The sequence below is a fragment of the Poecilia reticulata genome, chromosome 18, assembly GCF_904066995.2.
Source record: "Poecilia reticulata chromosome 18, P_reticulata-male-v2, whole genome shotgun sequence".
NCBI classification, from domain to species: Eukaryota; Metazoa; Chordata; class Actinopteri; order Cyprinodontiformes; family Poeciliidae; genus Poecilia; species Poecilia reticulata.
The window spans coordinates 15,658,849-15,677,641 of record NC_088847.1 but is presented as its reverse complement, the minus strand read 5'-3'; the positions used below and the strand labels follow the sequence as shown (position 1 = coordinate 15,677,641).

The window sequence follows — 18,793 nt, the reverse complement described above, 5'->3', positions numbered from 1 at the left end:
ACAACAAAATGCATTTTGTCATATCACTTCTCCTTTGCGTCAAGATTTAGTTGAGTTTGCATGAGTTTAGAAGATCAACGTTTTTCTTTGGTGCACTATTTTTGATATGCATTGAGGTTTTGCTCAAGATAAGTGAAAAGAAAACGATGCTGAAAACGTTGACGAGTCTTCAACTCCGTTTGCTCTGACACTCCTAGGTGAAAATCACCCAACTAGAAAATCAATATTTCAGTAGAAATCCAGCTTTTTGTGTGAAGACCTCTGAGGTTTGTTAGAAAACACTAGAAAAATAAATAGCAGCGAGAAAGAGGAAAGAACACAGCAGACATGTCAGGCGGGCACGTCTGCTGTGACGTGCACAAATCTACTAAGACGTGGCGATTCATCTAAACTAGAAGGCTCCATGGAAACTCTGAAGGAGATGCACAAACAAGTGGCTCAAGTAGGAGAATCAGTGGATAAGACAAGTATTGGCTTTGTACTCTACAAATATGGCTGCTATGGGTTATTGTTATGTTGTAAAGATATGCAAATTGCCACCAGCTATGTAGATGGCTCTACAAACACGTGGAACATTACATTAATGCTACACATCACCCTAAGTCAACATGAATCATGTTAAGGTGTTGGTTCTACAAAGTACTGAATGGTGGGGGCTGAACGCCACGGCTTTTAGGTGTAATTTCTAAAAGAAGACAAAAAAACCATGTGCCATACAGTCTCAATGACATACACACAAACTAATAGTTGCAACAAGACAAAATAGTGAAAAGTTCAAAACAAATATCTTTTTTCCATTTGCTGTTGTACGGCATCTCGTTTTGCCTATCCATACAGTTATCGTTTTTCTTTTTTTTTTTTTGAAGTTTCACAAACACTTTAGTTTTCCTTCACATGGTGTTGAGCTACAGCTCGTTTTCCTGCCACTTCCACTTTCCACTCCGTGTCAGTCTGAGCGACAGTCGCTGCGGCAAGAACTGTAATTTTCCAGCGGCCAAAAATGGAGGCGTCTATCCGCTGCAGCGGCGGAGATTAAAAGATTAATAATTCAACCACAGGTCATGAATCACTTTTTTTTTTTTTTTCCTCTCTCCCCTTATTTCAAAAGAACACTGTCACCTTCCGTTGGCCCCGTTTCTGTTTCGTCTCGACTCGGTTCGACAGTGGGGCCAGAACGACTTTCCGTATTGTTTGTGCGACGCGTGAGGTCAGGGGACCACTTTATTATATTATCGATGCAATAATGGCGGCTCCCGCAGAATAATCACAGTTAACGCAGACATGTAGGACACGTCAGTGAGAATTTAAAGGACCGTCGGGGTCAAGGTCAATCCAATTCCTTTGGAGTGAGACAATTAGGATTCAATTGAAGACTAATTCAATGAATGGTAATTTGCCCTTTAACCCTACAAACTGAAACAGAAAGGAGCTTAATTCTGCTCACTGTCTTTTCTTTTATTTCAAGCAATTATGAGTTTTTTTGGCGGGTCATTTTGAGGCATCATGATTGTGGTTATTGGCAGTTAGGATCTCGTCTCCTGCAGATTTTAGATGATGGTTATAATTCTTTAAGCCACTTTAAGCCAGCATGTTTTGAAGTGCCTATTTCTCTGTGTCACTCCAGCCTCCGACTTGATGTATAACCCCTTGAGCTGGAGTATAAAGCTATAACATCACATCTCTACCCCCCACTACACCCCCTTCACTTTTTCTGTTCATGCTCCCCATCCTGTCCCCTTCACTTCACTTTGAATCCCCTTCACCTCTTGTTCTTTCTCTCTTTTTGCAGTTGCTGGCTTCGCCTGGATACATACTTCATCTGGAGTTTCATAGGACCTGCAACCTTGATAATTATGGTAAGCTTCAGTCCCTTCTTCTAATAACCAACCTCCCTCCCCTTCAGCTCATTAACCCTACTTAGCCCGCGGGTCGCTGCTTAAACGGTCCACAGAGATCTTTTCTTTTTTTTCCCTGGTTCCTCCGTCGAGCGCACATGCCACCAGTGAGGCATGGAGGCATGCAGAAAAATGAATGAGGGGCGTAGAGGATATATATCGCAGCTTGTCACTGCGCCGCGGTCACTGGCTAAGACAATTTTGGAGGGGAGCTGAGAGCGCCATTACGGAGCCGCAGAAGCAAAGAGAGAGCGAACTCTGCTCTGTAAGCAGTGTTGGAGTAATCCGCGCCGCGATTATGATTGATTTTGTTCCCGTTCCAACTTGTACTCCACTACCCTTTCCCCATATTCTGCTCGCAGCCACACAGTCCGCTCCGTGGCTACAGATACGCCAGATACGCATGCATTATGCAGGGAGGGCACACACTTTTTTTTTGTGCCTTTCCCAACCAAGACTGCACATCGCTCCGTCCAGAATGGCATCTATCGATCCAGCTGCTTTCCATCAGATGCGAGGCTGATGTGTTGCTGAAAATTTACATGAAGCAGTTGCTACTTTTTACTTTCATCAAACAGTTTCATCTCAATTTATTTCAGTAGTTTAAACCAAAATGACGTTTCTCACAGAATCTTAATATCACATTTTACCAATAAAGGATAAAAAAAAAAAAAAGAAGTAACATCGTCAAACTGAAAAATATGTAGTGTTTGTGCATTCAGTACTGGGTTGGGGTTCCTTTTGCATGAATTATTGCAGCAGTGCTTTGTGGCAAGGAATCAATCAGACTGTGACTCTTTAATGCTTTAACTCATCTGATCAGATGTCCTCCATCTTCCTCTTTACTGCATAGACTCTCTAAAACATGGATAAAAGGGCACACAAAGTTTAAAGATGATGATACAACTTTTCTAATGAGGGACAAAATATGCCTTCTGAAGTATTTCCCTTATCAATAAACACCAAGTATTCCACTCCAGTAAAAAAAGGTGCATATTCTTCATCGCTGTGGGATAGTGAAAGCCTGAAAGAAAAACAAATCCTGTATAGCATTAGTGTTGTTCATTTGTGAGACGTTTTGTGCAGATATTGCAAAACGATAAAAGTGTTCAAACCTGACATCCTGTTTCCCTTACGTCAAAACATGTGTTTATTTCGCCATCGTTTTTGGTCAGAGTATCCAGAAGCGTTGTTATGGGGAGAAACAGCAACACGTGGGGGTGGAGCCAAAGGCTACAGACACCTGCTATGTTTCACTCGAAGTCAAGTTACCACCGTGTCGAAATTTGAGCGTAATCTTGTGCAAAAATATTACAAAGCCTTAGGTGTGGAAATATTTTTGCAAGGATCTGCATCTCAGATTGTAAAAAAAAAAATTGATAAATCCTAATCCCATCAGTAGTCACACATACTGTATCCAACTGCCTAGCCATGACCGTTTGTCACATGCTATCGTGCGCAATGCAGTTCCACGCATCAGTAAAAGGAGTAAGCGCTCACATTACTACTCCCCCCGGTCCCCCCAACTTCCTGATTAACTAATAGAAACAGATATATCGAGTTTAGGTCCAATTCTGACCTTTGGGAATTATTTATTTTGTTCCAAGTCTTAGTTTGTTTAATCTGGGCTCATGTGAGCCGAGTGTCACCTGTTTCCAGGAGGAAACCGTGTTCCATCAGACTAATTGCTGTAATTTTTGAGGAGTCTCTCTAAACAGACCCCGCTCACGCTGTGACTGCAATTGGCTCATTTTCTGTTTCTTGTGATCACGATCTGACAAAGAGAGAATTAATGACATGCGCCACAGTTGGTATGTTTATTTATTTTCTTTTTTTTTTTTATACAAAAAAAAAAAAAAGAAAGCAGTATTCCTGTGAGGGGACTGAGTGTGAGAGAGACTCGTTTCACTGGTCCCTTCGCTGTCTGTTTTACCTCCACGGACGGCTTCAGGGGATTTTGCGCTCTGTTTGGCAAAGTGGAAAACCAAGTCTGGCTACAGTGTTCTGGCTTTGTGCTACAAAGTGCCCCGATTTAAAATGAATGGGACTGAGACATGAAATGGACCAGCTTCATTCCCTCCTCCCCCCCACCCACACACACACACACACACACACACACACACACACACACACACACACACACACACACACACCACCACCACCTCACCTTTCTTTCTCTTTTTCTCTTCTAGCTCAACGTGATCTTCCTGGGCATCGCTCTCTACAAGATGTTCCATCACACAGCCATTCTGAAACCAGACTCCGGTTGCCTGGACAACATCAAGTAAGAGCACTCCGATCGCTCAGATATCCATTAAAGTCACCCCAGAAATAGCACCTTGTGCTTGTGCGCCATTGTTGCAGAGTGAAAGAACGCTTCGCTGTGAAGGCTGGGACCTTGCTCCCACTAAACTCCGCCTTTCACAGCTAAATTGTGTTGAGTGTGAGCCGACATTCTTCGCTTTTCAATGAACTTTTAGACACAAACCCGTGTTTCCAAGGTCAGCTTCCTTTGTCACAGGGTTCCTGCACAGTCTGGAATAGCTTGGAGTTTGACTTTAGTATTTATCAGGTCTGGATAAGTAGGGGGGGATAAAGAAAGCAAGAGTTCTGAGTAATATTTTTATTTCTAGACTTTATTCCTATTCCCATTGTGTCAGTTTTAAGTTCCCTACCCTCTTCATGTCCTTAATTTAACCTTTGGTTCCTACCTCTCCCCTCAATGAATGCTCTTGCCTTTTGGTGGTTTTATTTCTTATTTGTGTACTTTTTTCCTTCCTTGTGTCCTTTCCTTTCTCGATTCTTATGCTCTACATCCTTTCTTTATGTTATGACTTCCTTCTTCACTTTATTTCTTTTCTTGTGCCCGTCGTTTATATTGGTTCATTGGTTTATTTTTTTTCCTTTTGTGTGTCCTTCTCTCTCTCTAAGTCCAAGTATTTTCTTTGTTATTCTTACCCCTCTACCTTGCGTCATTCCTGCCTTTTTCGTTCCCTTCCTTGTTCCTCAAACTTTTTAAATAGTTACTGAGTTTCTTTTTTTCCAAACCTTCAGTCATTTCTTCCCTGGCTCCATCCATTTTGTGACCAATATTCTTCCCGTCTTTGTTTCCTTCTGTTCTTCCTTCTTGTCTCCCAGGCACCTTTTTTTCAGGTTAAGTAGTTGTCTCTTTCCTTTAAATGTATTTTTTCTTCTTTATCTCCTTTCTTATCTCTGTCCTTTCTCCATCTTTCGTTCCTTTCCTTTCTTACGTCTGTTCTTCATTCTCCATTGTGTCCAACGGGGCTTGTGTTCTTCCCTTATTGTTTCCTCTTTGTTTTCTATCTCCGTCAACTTCTCTTGTCCTTCCATGCTTCACTCTTTTTCTTTCCTTCCTTGTTTTCAAACATCCACGTTTCCTTTCCTCACCTCCTATATTTGTTCCTCCATTTATTTATTTCCTTTCTTTCTTGCCTTCCATTCAGACTCATTAGTCTCTCTGCAGGTTCCGTATTTAAAGCTGCATTAACATTTTCTTAATTTTCTGTGTAATCTTTGCCATTTTATGTATAAAAAAATTGTAGGATTATTGCATGAATAATGTGCAGAAGCCTTGCCTCAGCCCTCTTTGATGGTTTCAAATCATTATTAAAAGCACTTAAGTTGCGAACATCCAGCCTGAGGGTAGGGGGAGCCTTTTCTGCTGAGGTAAGCACCTCTTATTATGTTTAAAGGTTATGTCAGCCCAGGTTAAAATCAAACAGGTATTGTGTTGCATCTCCATCATTATCTAAATAGGAAGCTTGGAGAAAAAAAAAAAAAGGCCTGTAGACAATCTAAAAGAGGTAACCTCGTGTTATCTAGGTGGCAACACCAAGCAGATGAATATTCATAATGTCTAGGTTTTTAAACTTATGCCTGCTTGTTGTCAGATAAAATGAAACCTTGAGGGAATAGAAAATGCAAACTTTGAAAACTCGCCACTTAACAATATAATGGAAGAAATAAGTCGACTTCTGTGAGCAGAATAACATTTAAAGGCGCTGTGAGGGGGGAAAAAATGTGGCTGCAGGATGATGCAGCACTTTCTGATGTCAGGACAGGCTTTTCCTGCATATGGTTTTAATGTTGTTTTGCTGCCTCTCTGTTGAGATAGATGCTTGCTGGGTATTTTATGCAGGTTCTTTTTCACATTTTTAAGCCACTTTGGACACATTAGTCCACCTTATGGCTGGTATTGTGGCTGTATTTATGTGGCATCACGTAGCTGCAACGGTCTTTACAAAATGACCGTTGTCTGCCCTGCACTTTTTTGATGCATGTGCATGCATGAGTAATATATATACATATATATTATATAATATAGTATATATTATAATATATTAACATTAATTAATATATATTATATTATTATAGAATAAGAATAATAAGAATAATATATTATAGAATTATAGAATTATTATATTATTATATATATAAATAAATAATATATTATATTACACATATTCAAAGAGAAACCACAAGCATTCACTAAAAATTGCTAAATTGAAACAAACAAAAAGGAGGGGTGGATAAATAAAATTTGATGCAAACAGCTGGTGTTCAAGTCAGAGTTTTATGTACTTTACTCAATGGTGTGAATCTATCGGGAAAACCAATGAATTTTAAAATCAAGAATTGTTTCTGTATTCAACCAATATGTGGTTTAATGCACCAGGGCAAGTTGTAGAAAAACCACATAGTAACCATCAGCAAGGTTGTGTTATAATTTTGACTAAATATTTGATCACGCTTTGTTGATATTGTGGCTTTGGCGAGGAACTCTCTAAGCTTGATGCTAACCTGCTAAGTACACTTGTCAATGGCTTCATGGTTTCTAAGCTGTTGATTTGAGGTAAAGTAAAAAAAAACTGGAGATCCCCTACTCTACTCTAGTATTCTGTCTACCTGAGGTGCCCATGCAATTTTCAGTGGCACAGGTCGACTGTATGATGTTCCCTCCTGTTTTCTTGATAGTAGCACAGTGCTAGTAGCATCCAAAGCTCCACCTTGTCTCTCCCAAACACAGTTCTCAAATAATTCGATCCTCGCCTTTTTTGCATTTGCAGGCGGTGGAGAAACGTTTGGCTTGTACATGTACGCAGCTGCATGCCCATTTTTGAGCAGAAAATATTCTTAGATAATTTGTAGCACACACTCAGTTCATAGGAATTTTTTGGCAGATATTTCTTTTAACCTGAGGGCGACAGTTTATAAACCTGGTTACACATGTGAGTAACTTGTACTTGCACATAATTATTTGAACTTAAGATCTTGGCAGTTGTTTAGTGAATGCATCAAAAGAACTCTAAATGTACAGTTCTTCTTAGATGCTCAATAACTTCTGCAGATTTCCTGCTGTTCTGAGTTTTGGTTAATTTATCACATACTACCTAATAAGATATTACACATATGCAAAGAGAAACCACAGGCGTTCACTAAAAATTGCTAAATTGAAACGAGCAAGACTCTTCTTGTCACCCTAAGAACCTTCAGAACCATCTATTTAAATATTTGGGAAAGTATTTTTATGTTTTTAAGCCTGTGTATCTTATATTTTTAAAGATTTTATCGTCATTTTAGTGTGTTAAAAGACCAGCGAAAAGCCCAGAAGGAATGAGGAATTGGAAGTGTCTGTGAGCTTTCCGATCAGAACCATCTTTTAAGGCAACAAAAAAAAATGGTATAATTTAAACATACCGAGTTATTTTCATAGAGAACGCAATTTTACATTTCCGGGAACTACACACCATTATTCCCACAGAGTTGTCTGGTCTGGTAACTCTTAAACACCTCATGAAAACCAAACTGAAGCGACAATACTTTGCCACATTGTTAATTCAAGCTAGACTCGACTCCTGCAGTGACTACATAATGTAATACTTACACAGTCACAAGACTACTGTTTAGTATTCATTCTCATAAATTTTCCCTCACACTCTGCACCCCCCGCTGTACTATTTTCTAGCAGTTCTATGCAAACCGTGTTAAGGCTGCGAGAGCCGTTTTCACCAGCACTTATGTTTACAAGAGACTTGAACTAATAGATTATCAAATAAAAACACTTCTGTCACATTTCGGCACAGACACGTAGTTACAAATACACTACATGTAGTCGTAAAAGCCTCTTCCAAATTCAAACCACCAGCCCTCTGCGTCAGCAACTTTTACTGCTCTTCTAAATTGAGTCCCAAAAGTGCTGCATTAAAATGTTGTTATTTTTCCTATTATGATTGGAATTAAACTGGAGATAGATACATTTAACAAATGCGTGTATCTATTAATATGTAAATGTAGAGGGTCATTTATGATCTTTATAATTACATTTACAATAAATTCATTGCAATTTAAACTTGTTTTATATTAGATTCACTCATAATTACTTCAGCATTTATTAAATGATTTCATGGTTCCTTCATCATTACGGCTCATCAAATAGAGCCGAACAAGCATCTAATCAGCACAGAAAGTCAACTTCTGATTGGCTTCAATAGGCTACAGCAGTATTAGCACCACTTACTTATGTTGAAGCATCACAGACAAAATACATGTGCAAGTTGCTGCTGCAAGAAACCAAGAGATAATAAAAAAGAAAAATACTGTTTCTGTGAACAGTGTTTAATTCATGACATAGTTCACCAGTTACGTAATCATCATTTTACGTGTGTTTTGTGTCAAATTCTAATAAATTAACCCAAGTATTTAATTTATTCGTTGAACTGTGGCCCGTTTGGATTTTCATGCATCTTTATAAAGTTTCCTTCTTGGAGCAAAGGATAATATAATGTTAAGTTGTCAGGGTTTTTTTCTTTTTTTTCCAAAAAGAAATATTGACATTTTCTGGTTTTGCTGTCCTGTGATTTATAACTCTACACCCTCCTAAATGTAACAAGCAGCTGACCTCCTGACTCCCAAGTTGTTCTGTTTTCAAAAGACACCGATGTTTTATGTGTCCGCTAAGAAACAGCTTGATTGTGCAGAGCTCTGTGTCAGTGCTCATTCATCTTTGTGTTGTTTTTGAGGTATCACCGAAACCGCAACTGCCCGAAAACTGGTCTGAATGTCGTTGGCTGTGTTGTCAGAACTAGTACTTTATCGCAAAAAGAACTAAGCTGAAAACCTAGTTTCCAACTTAGTTCCACTGTAAGCATTAACAACCTCTATGTGTCATTGTTTCACTTTACAGATACATTTTTGCACCGTGCCTCTCTTCCAATGACAAGTTGAGCTGGTTTCACTTGATCAATAAGGCGACACTGGTTAATTCTGTCAGTTTAGTTCTTTTTTCGTACAAATCGTGTCTTCTTTTGTTTTATCCGTCTGCCATTTTGTTCCTCTTTAGGGTTTGATGTCAAGTTTTCTGCTCTTATTTCATCATTCTGGCTTTTTTTTTATTTAATATGAAAATGTTCTCATTCAATGTGTTTGTGTTTATTCCTGCTTGTTTCACTGCCTTTGATTAGCACGTACAGTGCGCCCTGCAATTTTGTTCTTGTTTATCTTTAACTTGTTTTTCTGTTCTTCATTTCACTATTTTCCCCTCTTCATTTTAGATACCGTTATTATGATGGATGTGTTATTGTAGAGTGGCACTGGTAAGATGCAGCATTACTTGGTGCAGGGTGGAAAGTAGAATTGATTCTGTGTTTTATGTTTTTGCTCCCCGTTCACTTCCCATCTCGGAGACAGAGACTGACCTGGTATTCATCCATTGCTGCGTGTTGAAATAATTTATTATAGTCTCATTTTGTGCAGGTAAAAAAAAACCTGGCATGTCCACAGCACTGTGCAAGCTTTAAGAGATTTGCACTAGCTCTATATTTAGCAACATGATATACCAAATATTTACAGGTAGAAATTTATAAAATGCTTGTGCAAAGACTAAACAAATCTGCCTTTAAAAACATTGAAACAGGCTCAATTTTTGACGACTAGCCCATTAATCAAACCTTTGGTTAATAACTGGTATCCTGTTGGACTAATTGTTGCTCTTTTGTCTTCTGCGCAATAGTTTCTAAAATGGCTATTCAGATTTATTAGCAAGAAAAATTAAATTGTACTCTAATACATGAATACTGTGTGACTCTGGCAGGAACAGAACTTCTGCAAATTAGGTCATTTGGTTTGAAACAGGTAATAATGCCACTGTTTAAAGTAGTCCCCTTGCTTACATTTGCTCATTTTTGATCATTTTGTTCACCAACTGGAACAGTAACATGTTTTTCTCAGATGAAAGCACACTGTTGCAGCCATTAGGAGTTGATATCTCATGCCACTATATTTAGGGGGAGCTTTGATTTCTGTGGTATCCAACACCGAGGTCATTACTTGCAAGCATTTCTAAAAGAAACAAAAACAAGCGATTAAAAAAAAAATCTCCCCCCCCTTGTTCTTCATTTTCAAAACCACAAACTGTTTCTAAGATAAAAAAAAAAAAAAAAGAAGCAATTTATATTTGGTCTAATTTTTCACAAACAGTCCCTGCTATGTAAGTCCAGTGGAGAAGATCTTATCTTAAAAATCTCCAGAATCTAAGAAACTGTAAGTACTAATTTGGAATTTAGATGTTTTACATGTACTGACCTGTAAATAACAGCACCCTACACTCTTACTTTGGTTTTGATCAAAATCTTGTCTGTTTGGTTGTTTCTGTCGGATATGTGGCCATAAAAACATGATGCCACATGACACAGCTTCTACAGGGAGAAACGAATCACTTGTTACAAGAAATAAAAGAAAACACAATGTTTCAGAAGCTGAAGATTATTTTCAAAATGGACTTCAGATAAGGACTTGACATGCTTTTTTTTTTTAAGGTCAGGCATCTCTGTGTTTTGACTGATACAATACATCTTGATACATTGTCAACAATGCAACACAACTATTTTTGACAAAAGGATTGAGTCACCTCTCCAAATTATTGACCTTAGATGTCTGGTCATTTTTATTTGGAAGAACTTGACTAGAACAAAGCTCTGAACTCCAGAGACAGAGCACAGAGGTCCAACATCAGAGTCTGACCTCACCAATGTGGCACTACATGCAACATTAATGTTAGATATACTTTTACAAGAGGTTCTTTTAAAATCAACATGTTTTCATCACAGCTTTCTACAACTGATGGGAGTAGCGACCATATTCAAACTTAGAGCCTTGGAGACATTCTTTGACCTTCCAGCTGGAAAGTCCTACTTTAGTAGTAGTACTAGTCCTACTTTTTCCAGTTGATTTTTCGCACCCGGAAGCCAAAATGGGATGAACCGTAACTCCACAGAACCTCTCTCTCAAAAAAGAAAAAATAAATAAAATAATAGATTTTTCTTCCATTATGGTGCTTTTCCTAAAGAAGATCCACAAACGCAAACATGTGCAATATGTCTCTATCACAGAGAAAGCAGAGATATTACTCCAGCTCATGTGTGCTGTTTTTGTCCAGGGGTTTAATACAATAACTAATTCATATTGTCTCTAAATAAAACATGCATATGAAGAAAGGTTGAATGAGATATATATGTTTGTCGAGGTGGGATGGAGAATATTTTATGAGAAAAGGTGATGGCGAAGGCAGTAAATGTTTGAAAGTAGCACACACTGCTTGGAAGCTTCATTGCGTTAACTCTTATTTTTAGGATTACAGACTCAACATTCTGACAATATGTCTTCAAAAAATATAGGGAGGTTTGAAAATGTACAAAATTAATAGACATTGAAAATACGCACCCACTCCACCACCCATCTCATGTGGTCAGTTAATTTGTCAACAATCCCCAGTTCCATAAACTGTTACAGTGATGCTGTTAATCTGATACGGATAAAATAAAAACTGTTTTTAAATACTGTCACACGTAGACGTTCTGCCTAAGCAGTTGTCGATGACATCCCAGAGTCTTTGTCTGTCTCTAGGAGAACATATCCCATGTCCTTGTATGAGTGACATAGATTCTCCATTTTCTGTCCTTCCTGATGTCTTTTCTTTTTTTTGTTTGTTTCTTCTTTTGTCTGTCACTCACCATCCTTTCAAACAAAGCCACCACCAGTGAGGAGAAGATATTTCTGGTCCTTTTGGGCCCAAAGCATGTGCTTTTTGTTTTTTTCTGTGCAATCTCAGGCCAGTCGTCTTGATGAAGTACCTCCCCCACCAGGTCATTAAGGCAGCCCTGGGAAAATTATGTTTAATGTTCGAGCTGCTGAATTCATAAATCATTTTTTTGCACCTGGCCCATTTATAACGGCGCTAAATGCAAAAAGTCTGCCAGATTTTATGAGGGCAGTAAGAGACCCTGTACTTCTACGAACTGAGATAATTCGGTTAATACCTGTTAATTCATTAGAATTGTCCGGCCTCTTCTTGGTCTTAATGTTTGCAGTTGTGTCATCACGCCAACTTTGCTCTCCCCCACGTATTGTTCCTTCTTTTGTCCTAATTTGTATATTTTGTTCATACCTTCATGCAGCTTCTCATTTGCTTCATGTGTTCTGATTTATTTCTGTTGTTTGTGTTTTTTTTACGCTTCTGTTTTTGTAATGGTGCCCAGCCATCAGGATTATGCACCTGAAATCAAGTAAGGCTTACCTGGAAGGACCCTTTTTCCGATAATGCCATCTCTCATTTCCACCTCCGTACGAAACAAAATCAGCACCAAAAATCCATTTGGCTACCTCTCTGAATCATTAACGTGATTAATAGCGGGGCACTCACTCATGCTGAAGGCCGTATTAGTGAGCCCACAGTACTCCAGCCTTAGATACACTGAGCCCACAGATGTGACAAGCAAGATAATGTTTAACCGGTACCTGTATCTTCCCGGTGCACTGTATGGATGCGTTAGTGCCGTAATGAAGATATGGCACTCACATTTGTCAAGTGGAAACTATTTTCTGTAACCACATAAAGGCTCTATTCAATATGTGTTTTAAAGTGATGGGTCACAGTCCAAGCTGGAGACACTTTTCTCCTGAAAGGAAACCTTTACAACTGCCGAGTGAAAATTGAAAACGATTACCTAGCAACATGTTTTTAATGCACGAATAATTATCTACGCTACGTGGGAAGACGATTTGTACAAAAGACATCTCGAGAGAGAGTTTGATTCCAAGTATTCAAGTTTCATTTCATTATTAATTCATATGACGTCAGTTCACAACAAATGCCATCTGTTCATTTCTTTGTCTTCCCTTTTTACTATGACAAAGTTTTTAGGGTTTTTTGCATGACAAAGAACTCAAATTTATCCAGCTTGCGTAAAATTATTCTTGAGTTTAACTGTTATATATGCACACCACCACAAGGGGCAGTACTGCAGCCTTTGCCTCATGCATCAACCTGACAAACAACACAAACATTCACCACCCTGTTTATTTTCAATAAAAATGAATATAACATTTACCAATATTAAAAAGAGTTATTTGACTATGATTCTGACTTGTTTACTATAATAATTACTATAATAATGTTTATCATGCAGCACATCCAGAGATTACATACACTCCAACATCTTTGCTAATTTTTATTGCATAAATGTAGAATCTAAAGTCCTTACAAAGTGCGAAAACATTTCAAATGATTCTGGACTGTGCAATGTTATTTTCACTGAGTCATTCAATCACGATGACTGAAGATTAATTCGACCTGCTGGACAAGGAAAAGCTTTCCGTGTACACTCTTCTGTAGGCAGACTGAGACATGAGTCAGTTATTATTCTCAAATCGGCATCACTGCTGTGGCACACAGTGTGTCACCAAAATGCCGAAAGATTGGAGGTTGAGGGGGAAAAAAGGCAACTTTCTCTACACGGTCTGCCCTGGCACAGAAAGAGATCTCCTTATTATCGAGAGACTGCATGTTTTCTAGGACGTTTACCTCGGATAAACCCTCGGCTTGAGGAAGAATTGGTGAAACACTTATAAAAACCCTAAAACAGTACGAGTTCAACATGCGACTTACCCTGGTCCCATCAACTGAAAATACTGTATTGCTTACCTCTCTCACTCATATATTTTTTATGAGGTCAACAACATGGTTCCTTCCCATCAGTTCCTTCTCTCCAATTCATTTAATTTGTGATTCTACATTTACTGTTATAGATCTTTTGGTACCTCTTACAATTCCCTCCCCCTAATCTCAAAATGAGGTTCCCGAGAAGTCTCAAACGCAGTTGCGTAAAACTATTAGATGTAAAGGAGTTTTTAATTTGACTGTGTGGTTCGATTTCAGATCGTGGGTGATCGGGGCCATCGCCTTACTGTGCCTTCTTGGGTTGACCTGGGCCTTTGGCCTGATGTACGTCAATGAGAGCACCGTGATCATGGCGTACCTCTTCACCATATTCAACTCCCTGCAAGGGATGTTCATCTTCATCTTCCACTGTGTGCTGCAGAAGAAGGTACTGAATTGTTAAGTTGCAACGAATCCTTAAGGATTGTCTGGAACTATGTCCTCAGTGATCGACATTCCAATTTTCAGCAACAGGATTAGATGTTTTCATGACATTGTGTAGCCTTTGCTCCAACCCAAGTGAAATGTCAAAGGAAAAAAACTATTTGTGTCCTATAGGCAAAGAGAAGGTTGCACAAAGTATTACCAGGAACAGATCATTAAATTAATATGAAACTTTGTGGGCTTTTTGTTGTTGCTTTTTTTGTTTTATGTAAGCATGCTTTGCCTGTTTTTGATTATTTTCTGCAGGTGCGTAAAGAATACGGGAAGTGCCTGCGTACTCACTGCTGCAGCGGCAAAAGTGTGGACAGCTCCATTGGCTCTGCGAAGGGCAGCGCCTCTCGTGCTCCGGGACGATATTCTTCTGGGTCACAGGTTAAAATATTGTTATTCTGTTTGTTTTTTGTTTTTTTTCTGTAGGTCTTTAACAATTTTATTAAAGGTTATTCCTTTCAGCAGTTTTGTTGAACTCTACTTGTCACCGACGTATTTATTAACACTTTAATCACGTAATAGAGTTAGAGCCCTGGAGTCGAGCATGGATCATATTACAGAAAAAAAAAAAAACGCCTGATTTTAGATGCTCAAAGGAATCATTTGTACAGTGGCAGTTTACTGTAAATATACAAGAAAGATTTCAAAGAAACTGTTTGCTCGTGTCTCAAAGTGATAGCAGGGAAGCGGTAGCTAAGCCAAATCCCTGTAAGTGAAACCAGCCGACCTGATGTTTTATTTTATTTTTTTTTAACATGTCTAGAACCCACATTGACATGACATGAAGACTATAACTGAATTTTTGCCTCTAGCTCAGTAAAGAATTTGTCAAATCTCACAAGGATTTTGCCAAGACATGTTTCTGCATGCAAGTGCTGTCTCTCTGTAAAGTAAATTCCTAATGGATTCCTCCCACATTAACATCCACTATTGCATGAATTGCCAGGAAAAAAAAAAAAAAGAAAAAAAAACGATAACTGAACATCTTCCCAAAGAGTAATTTCCTCTCAGTGCTGCATCATAAATAGTCCTCAGAGTTAAGCATGCAGTGGCATCCCACGATACGAGCGGGATTCTGCATATAGATCAAAGCATTTCATTATGCGCACTGCTTCAACAAGAAGGCTGCAACCTCATCCTCGGCTACCGCATACATGGAAGTGCTCTGAAAACTCTTTCAAATCAATGTGTAATCAGCAAAGTACAGCTTGACCCACGGGATACGAGGTCTTCAACTCTTTGTCCTCGCGAAATCATTTTCAGGCAATCTGTGTCCCGATAAATAGGTGCATAACATGTTAATCAGACCCACTGTGCCAGTGCATGTTCCTGTTAAATTATATGAGCTATCTCCAGTTGACGGATTATTCCGTTTTTTTTTTTAAAGAAAAACACATTCTGGCTAATGTGAAAGAAAAAGAAAAACACGAACAGTTGCTTCAGTGCGATTAGATATGCATGGAGGTGGCAATGACATAATTAAGCTGACACATAGCTGCGAAGTGTTAAGGGAGCCAAAGGGTACGCAGAGTTAAGGCGGATAGTTGGTGAAAATATGTGGAGCGATGCTGAGCAGTCAGTATCTCACCAAATGTGAAAACAAACTAACAGCGAGACCAAATGACCACCATAGCGCTAATCTCCAGCTGATGAAGCCAGTATTTTATCATTACCATACTGTTTGCGTTTAAGAATATGTTAAAATGTGTTTTCTCTGACCGTAAAGCTTTTCTGGTGGAAACATTCTGATTTCTTTTGTGCAAATTGGAATTTACAAAAATAAACTGTGCTTAATGGAAACGCACCGATTTTGAAAAACAACTTTTTTTGATCAAAAGTTTTTGCGCTAGGATGCGGGGATTTTTCAGCCGTGTCGAAATATATGTGTTTTGCAAAACGGCAATGGAAATACGTTTTTTTTGCACGTCACACATTTCAGAGCAGTTTATGTACAGCAGCAACAGCCATCTTGTCAGAAATGTCAAAAGTTGAGCTTGTCATTTGAAAGAAATGAACACATAGCTCTTCTGTAGAATCGCTGACTCTCCCAAAACAGCCGCAGCCTCTCCCAAACATACAGGTTTTGTGTCACGTCATTGTGTTCTGTGTTGGCTGATCGATGATGATGGCTGAAATATAAATATATCTCATGGAAGCGTTTACATCTGTCGCTGCCATTATTTTTAATGACTTTTTTTTGTATGAACAGACCTATTTGCGTGTGATTTTAATTGAATTTCTTAATTAATGGAAACACTACAATTGTGAAATTGTGTGTTTTTTAACATCAGCAGATTATAGAAAAGGCTTTGTATGTAGATTTAGGTGGAAGAGTGAAAAGGTAGTACCTCCAAATTGTTCAACTTAACCTTCTGTTAGCAGAAACTTAATTAAGTTGACTTCATAATAAGAACTTCTTTTCCCTAACCATCCAAATAAAAATCTTCTTATATTTACAATACTTAAATATTTTTATACAACTATAATAAGTTGTTTTTTGCTCGTGTTGTTGGTCTTTAGCAGACTCGCGTCACAGTTTGCGACTGAACGCAGGAACAGTTTTGTCAAGTTTTGCACAAGCCAGTTATTTTAACGTTTCATTTTAGTCCAAAACCTAGTCCTGGGTTTCTATCTTTGTCTTCTTTTCAGCAACATGTTAGCCTGAGAGTTCTGAAAATACTTAAACTAGATGTGTGATTGTTTAGAAAGGCTGAGGTAAAACTATACGTTCTGTCATGATTGCCATCTAAAACCCTCTCAATTTGGTGGTAAAACCTACAACCAGGTGCATCAATAATGCATGGAAACACTGCGTTAGCACAAGTAGAGCCAGTACCGGTTAAGTCATCAAAATGAGGGAGCTTTATTTAATTAAAAGATTGCAGTTGACCTCTATTGATTAGGAAGATTTATGGAGCTGGGCCCCTTTAACTCTTATACAGAACGAGATCCCTTGAGGGAGCTATAAGTTGATGCTTGAAGCTGGTGTTGCTCGGGTGGTGGAAGGTCAAGTAATGAAGTGGCAAAGACAAACAGATGAAACAGGAAAGGTTTTAAATGGGGACTGATGACCTGCAGGTGTCAGTGGATAATAATTGTGAGAGACTTTCACTTCTCGGAAAGATTTTATGCATTCATTTGAAGTGAATTTAGACAAAATCAGAAATGCCTTTAACACGTTTTCTTTCCGTAAAAGTGTCAAAAAGATTTTGATTTTCCTTCCAATTCACCAACTTTGTGTTGGTCTCCCACATAAACTCCCAATAACATACAGTGAAGGTTTCGCCTGCAACAGCACAACATGTGAGAAAATCCAACGGGTATGAATGCCTCTGAAAGCTACTGTACTCAGAAGACATACAATTGCAGAAACTTGGTCAAATGCTTAAGAAACTTAGCGTATTAAATTCCATCTCGCTGCCTCTGGTCTTCTCTGAGCACTGACTAATTTTGTACCTCTGACAGCTCATAGGGCAAATGTTCTGATGTGTTCTGGCATGTTGTTTGTCTCCGCAGAGCCGCATCCGTCGAATGTGGAACGACACAGTCAGAAAGCAGTCTGAGTCCTCTTTTATGACCGGAGACATCAACAGCTCGGCGTCGCTCAACAGAGGTATTTGGTCCTGCAGGAATTACTGTCATTAGCGATTCCTTCAGCCTTTAGTTTCTGCTAAAAATATTCAAACTGAGATTTCTTTATTTATTTTTTTGTTTTTGACAATACAAATGCTTTCCTCTTAACATGATGCAAGGTTTTCGCAGGGTTCAAAGCATTTCATAATTCAGTATGTGAGGCAAAAACTTAGACGCATCAATTAACGTCAAGGCAACTCTGTCATTTCTCAGTAGTTTGTCTTAATTACATCAGAAAATGCCCATGTTTTTCAAAATATACGTTTTATTCAACTTCTTAACGCAGTTGCAGCATTATGTTTTTGAAGTTAGACACCCAGATGCATAAGAAGTGAAGTCAACTTACAGCCAATGAAATTTCTGTCAATCAGTCAATGAACTATTTGTGGAGTGCAAGACAGACTTTACTGCAAGGTGGGACAAAAGCAACACAAATTTACACTATATAATAGATAATAGCATATGCATTTCAAAAACCAATCCATAAGTTCTAGCTAATTTAATATTTTAAGAGATACAGGGCATCCAGTTTGGGGAAAAAAAAACACATGATCACAGCCTAGCAAAAACATAAAATAAAATAAATACATTATCTGTGTGGTCACAAGGTTGCATTAATTGTTTTTTTCTCATCTTATTTTATTGATAAAATATATATTGGACTGCAGTGGCTCTCCGGTGGGGTTATTGTCTGAACTCTGCGGTGGCCAATCCATGTGTTGAAGATGATGTCTCATGCTCCCTGAACCGTTCTTTCACAATGTGATCTGATGAGTCGTGGCATTGTCATCTTTGATTATAACTGTGCCATCAGCAA

At 38.5% G+C, this 18,793-nt stretch overlaps 1 protein-coding gene across 22 annotated transcripts in view; it reads left to right on the top strand.

Moving 5' to 3' along the window:
• Positions 1–18,793, top strand: part of LOC103480667 (adhesion G protein-coupled receptor L3) — a 275,386-nt gene that overhangs the window by 244,232 nt on the left and 12,361 nt on the right. For all 22 annotated transcript variants that reach the window (XM_081599528.1, XM_081599541.1, XM_081599532.1 and 19 more), the window contains 5 exons: positions 1,790–1,856; positions 4,088–4,179; positions 14,128–14,296; positions 14,599–14,724; positions 17,860–17,956. In XM_081599528.1, coding sequence (XP_081455654.1) covers positions 1,790–1,856; positions 4,088–4,179; positions 14,128–14,296; positions 14,599–14,724; positions 17,860–17,956 — 551 coding nt within the window. The remainder of the gene's footprint in view (positions 1–1,789; positions 1,857–4,087; positions 4,180–14,127; positions 14,297–14,598; positions 14,725–17,859; positions 17,957–18,793) is intronic.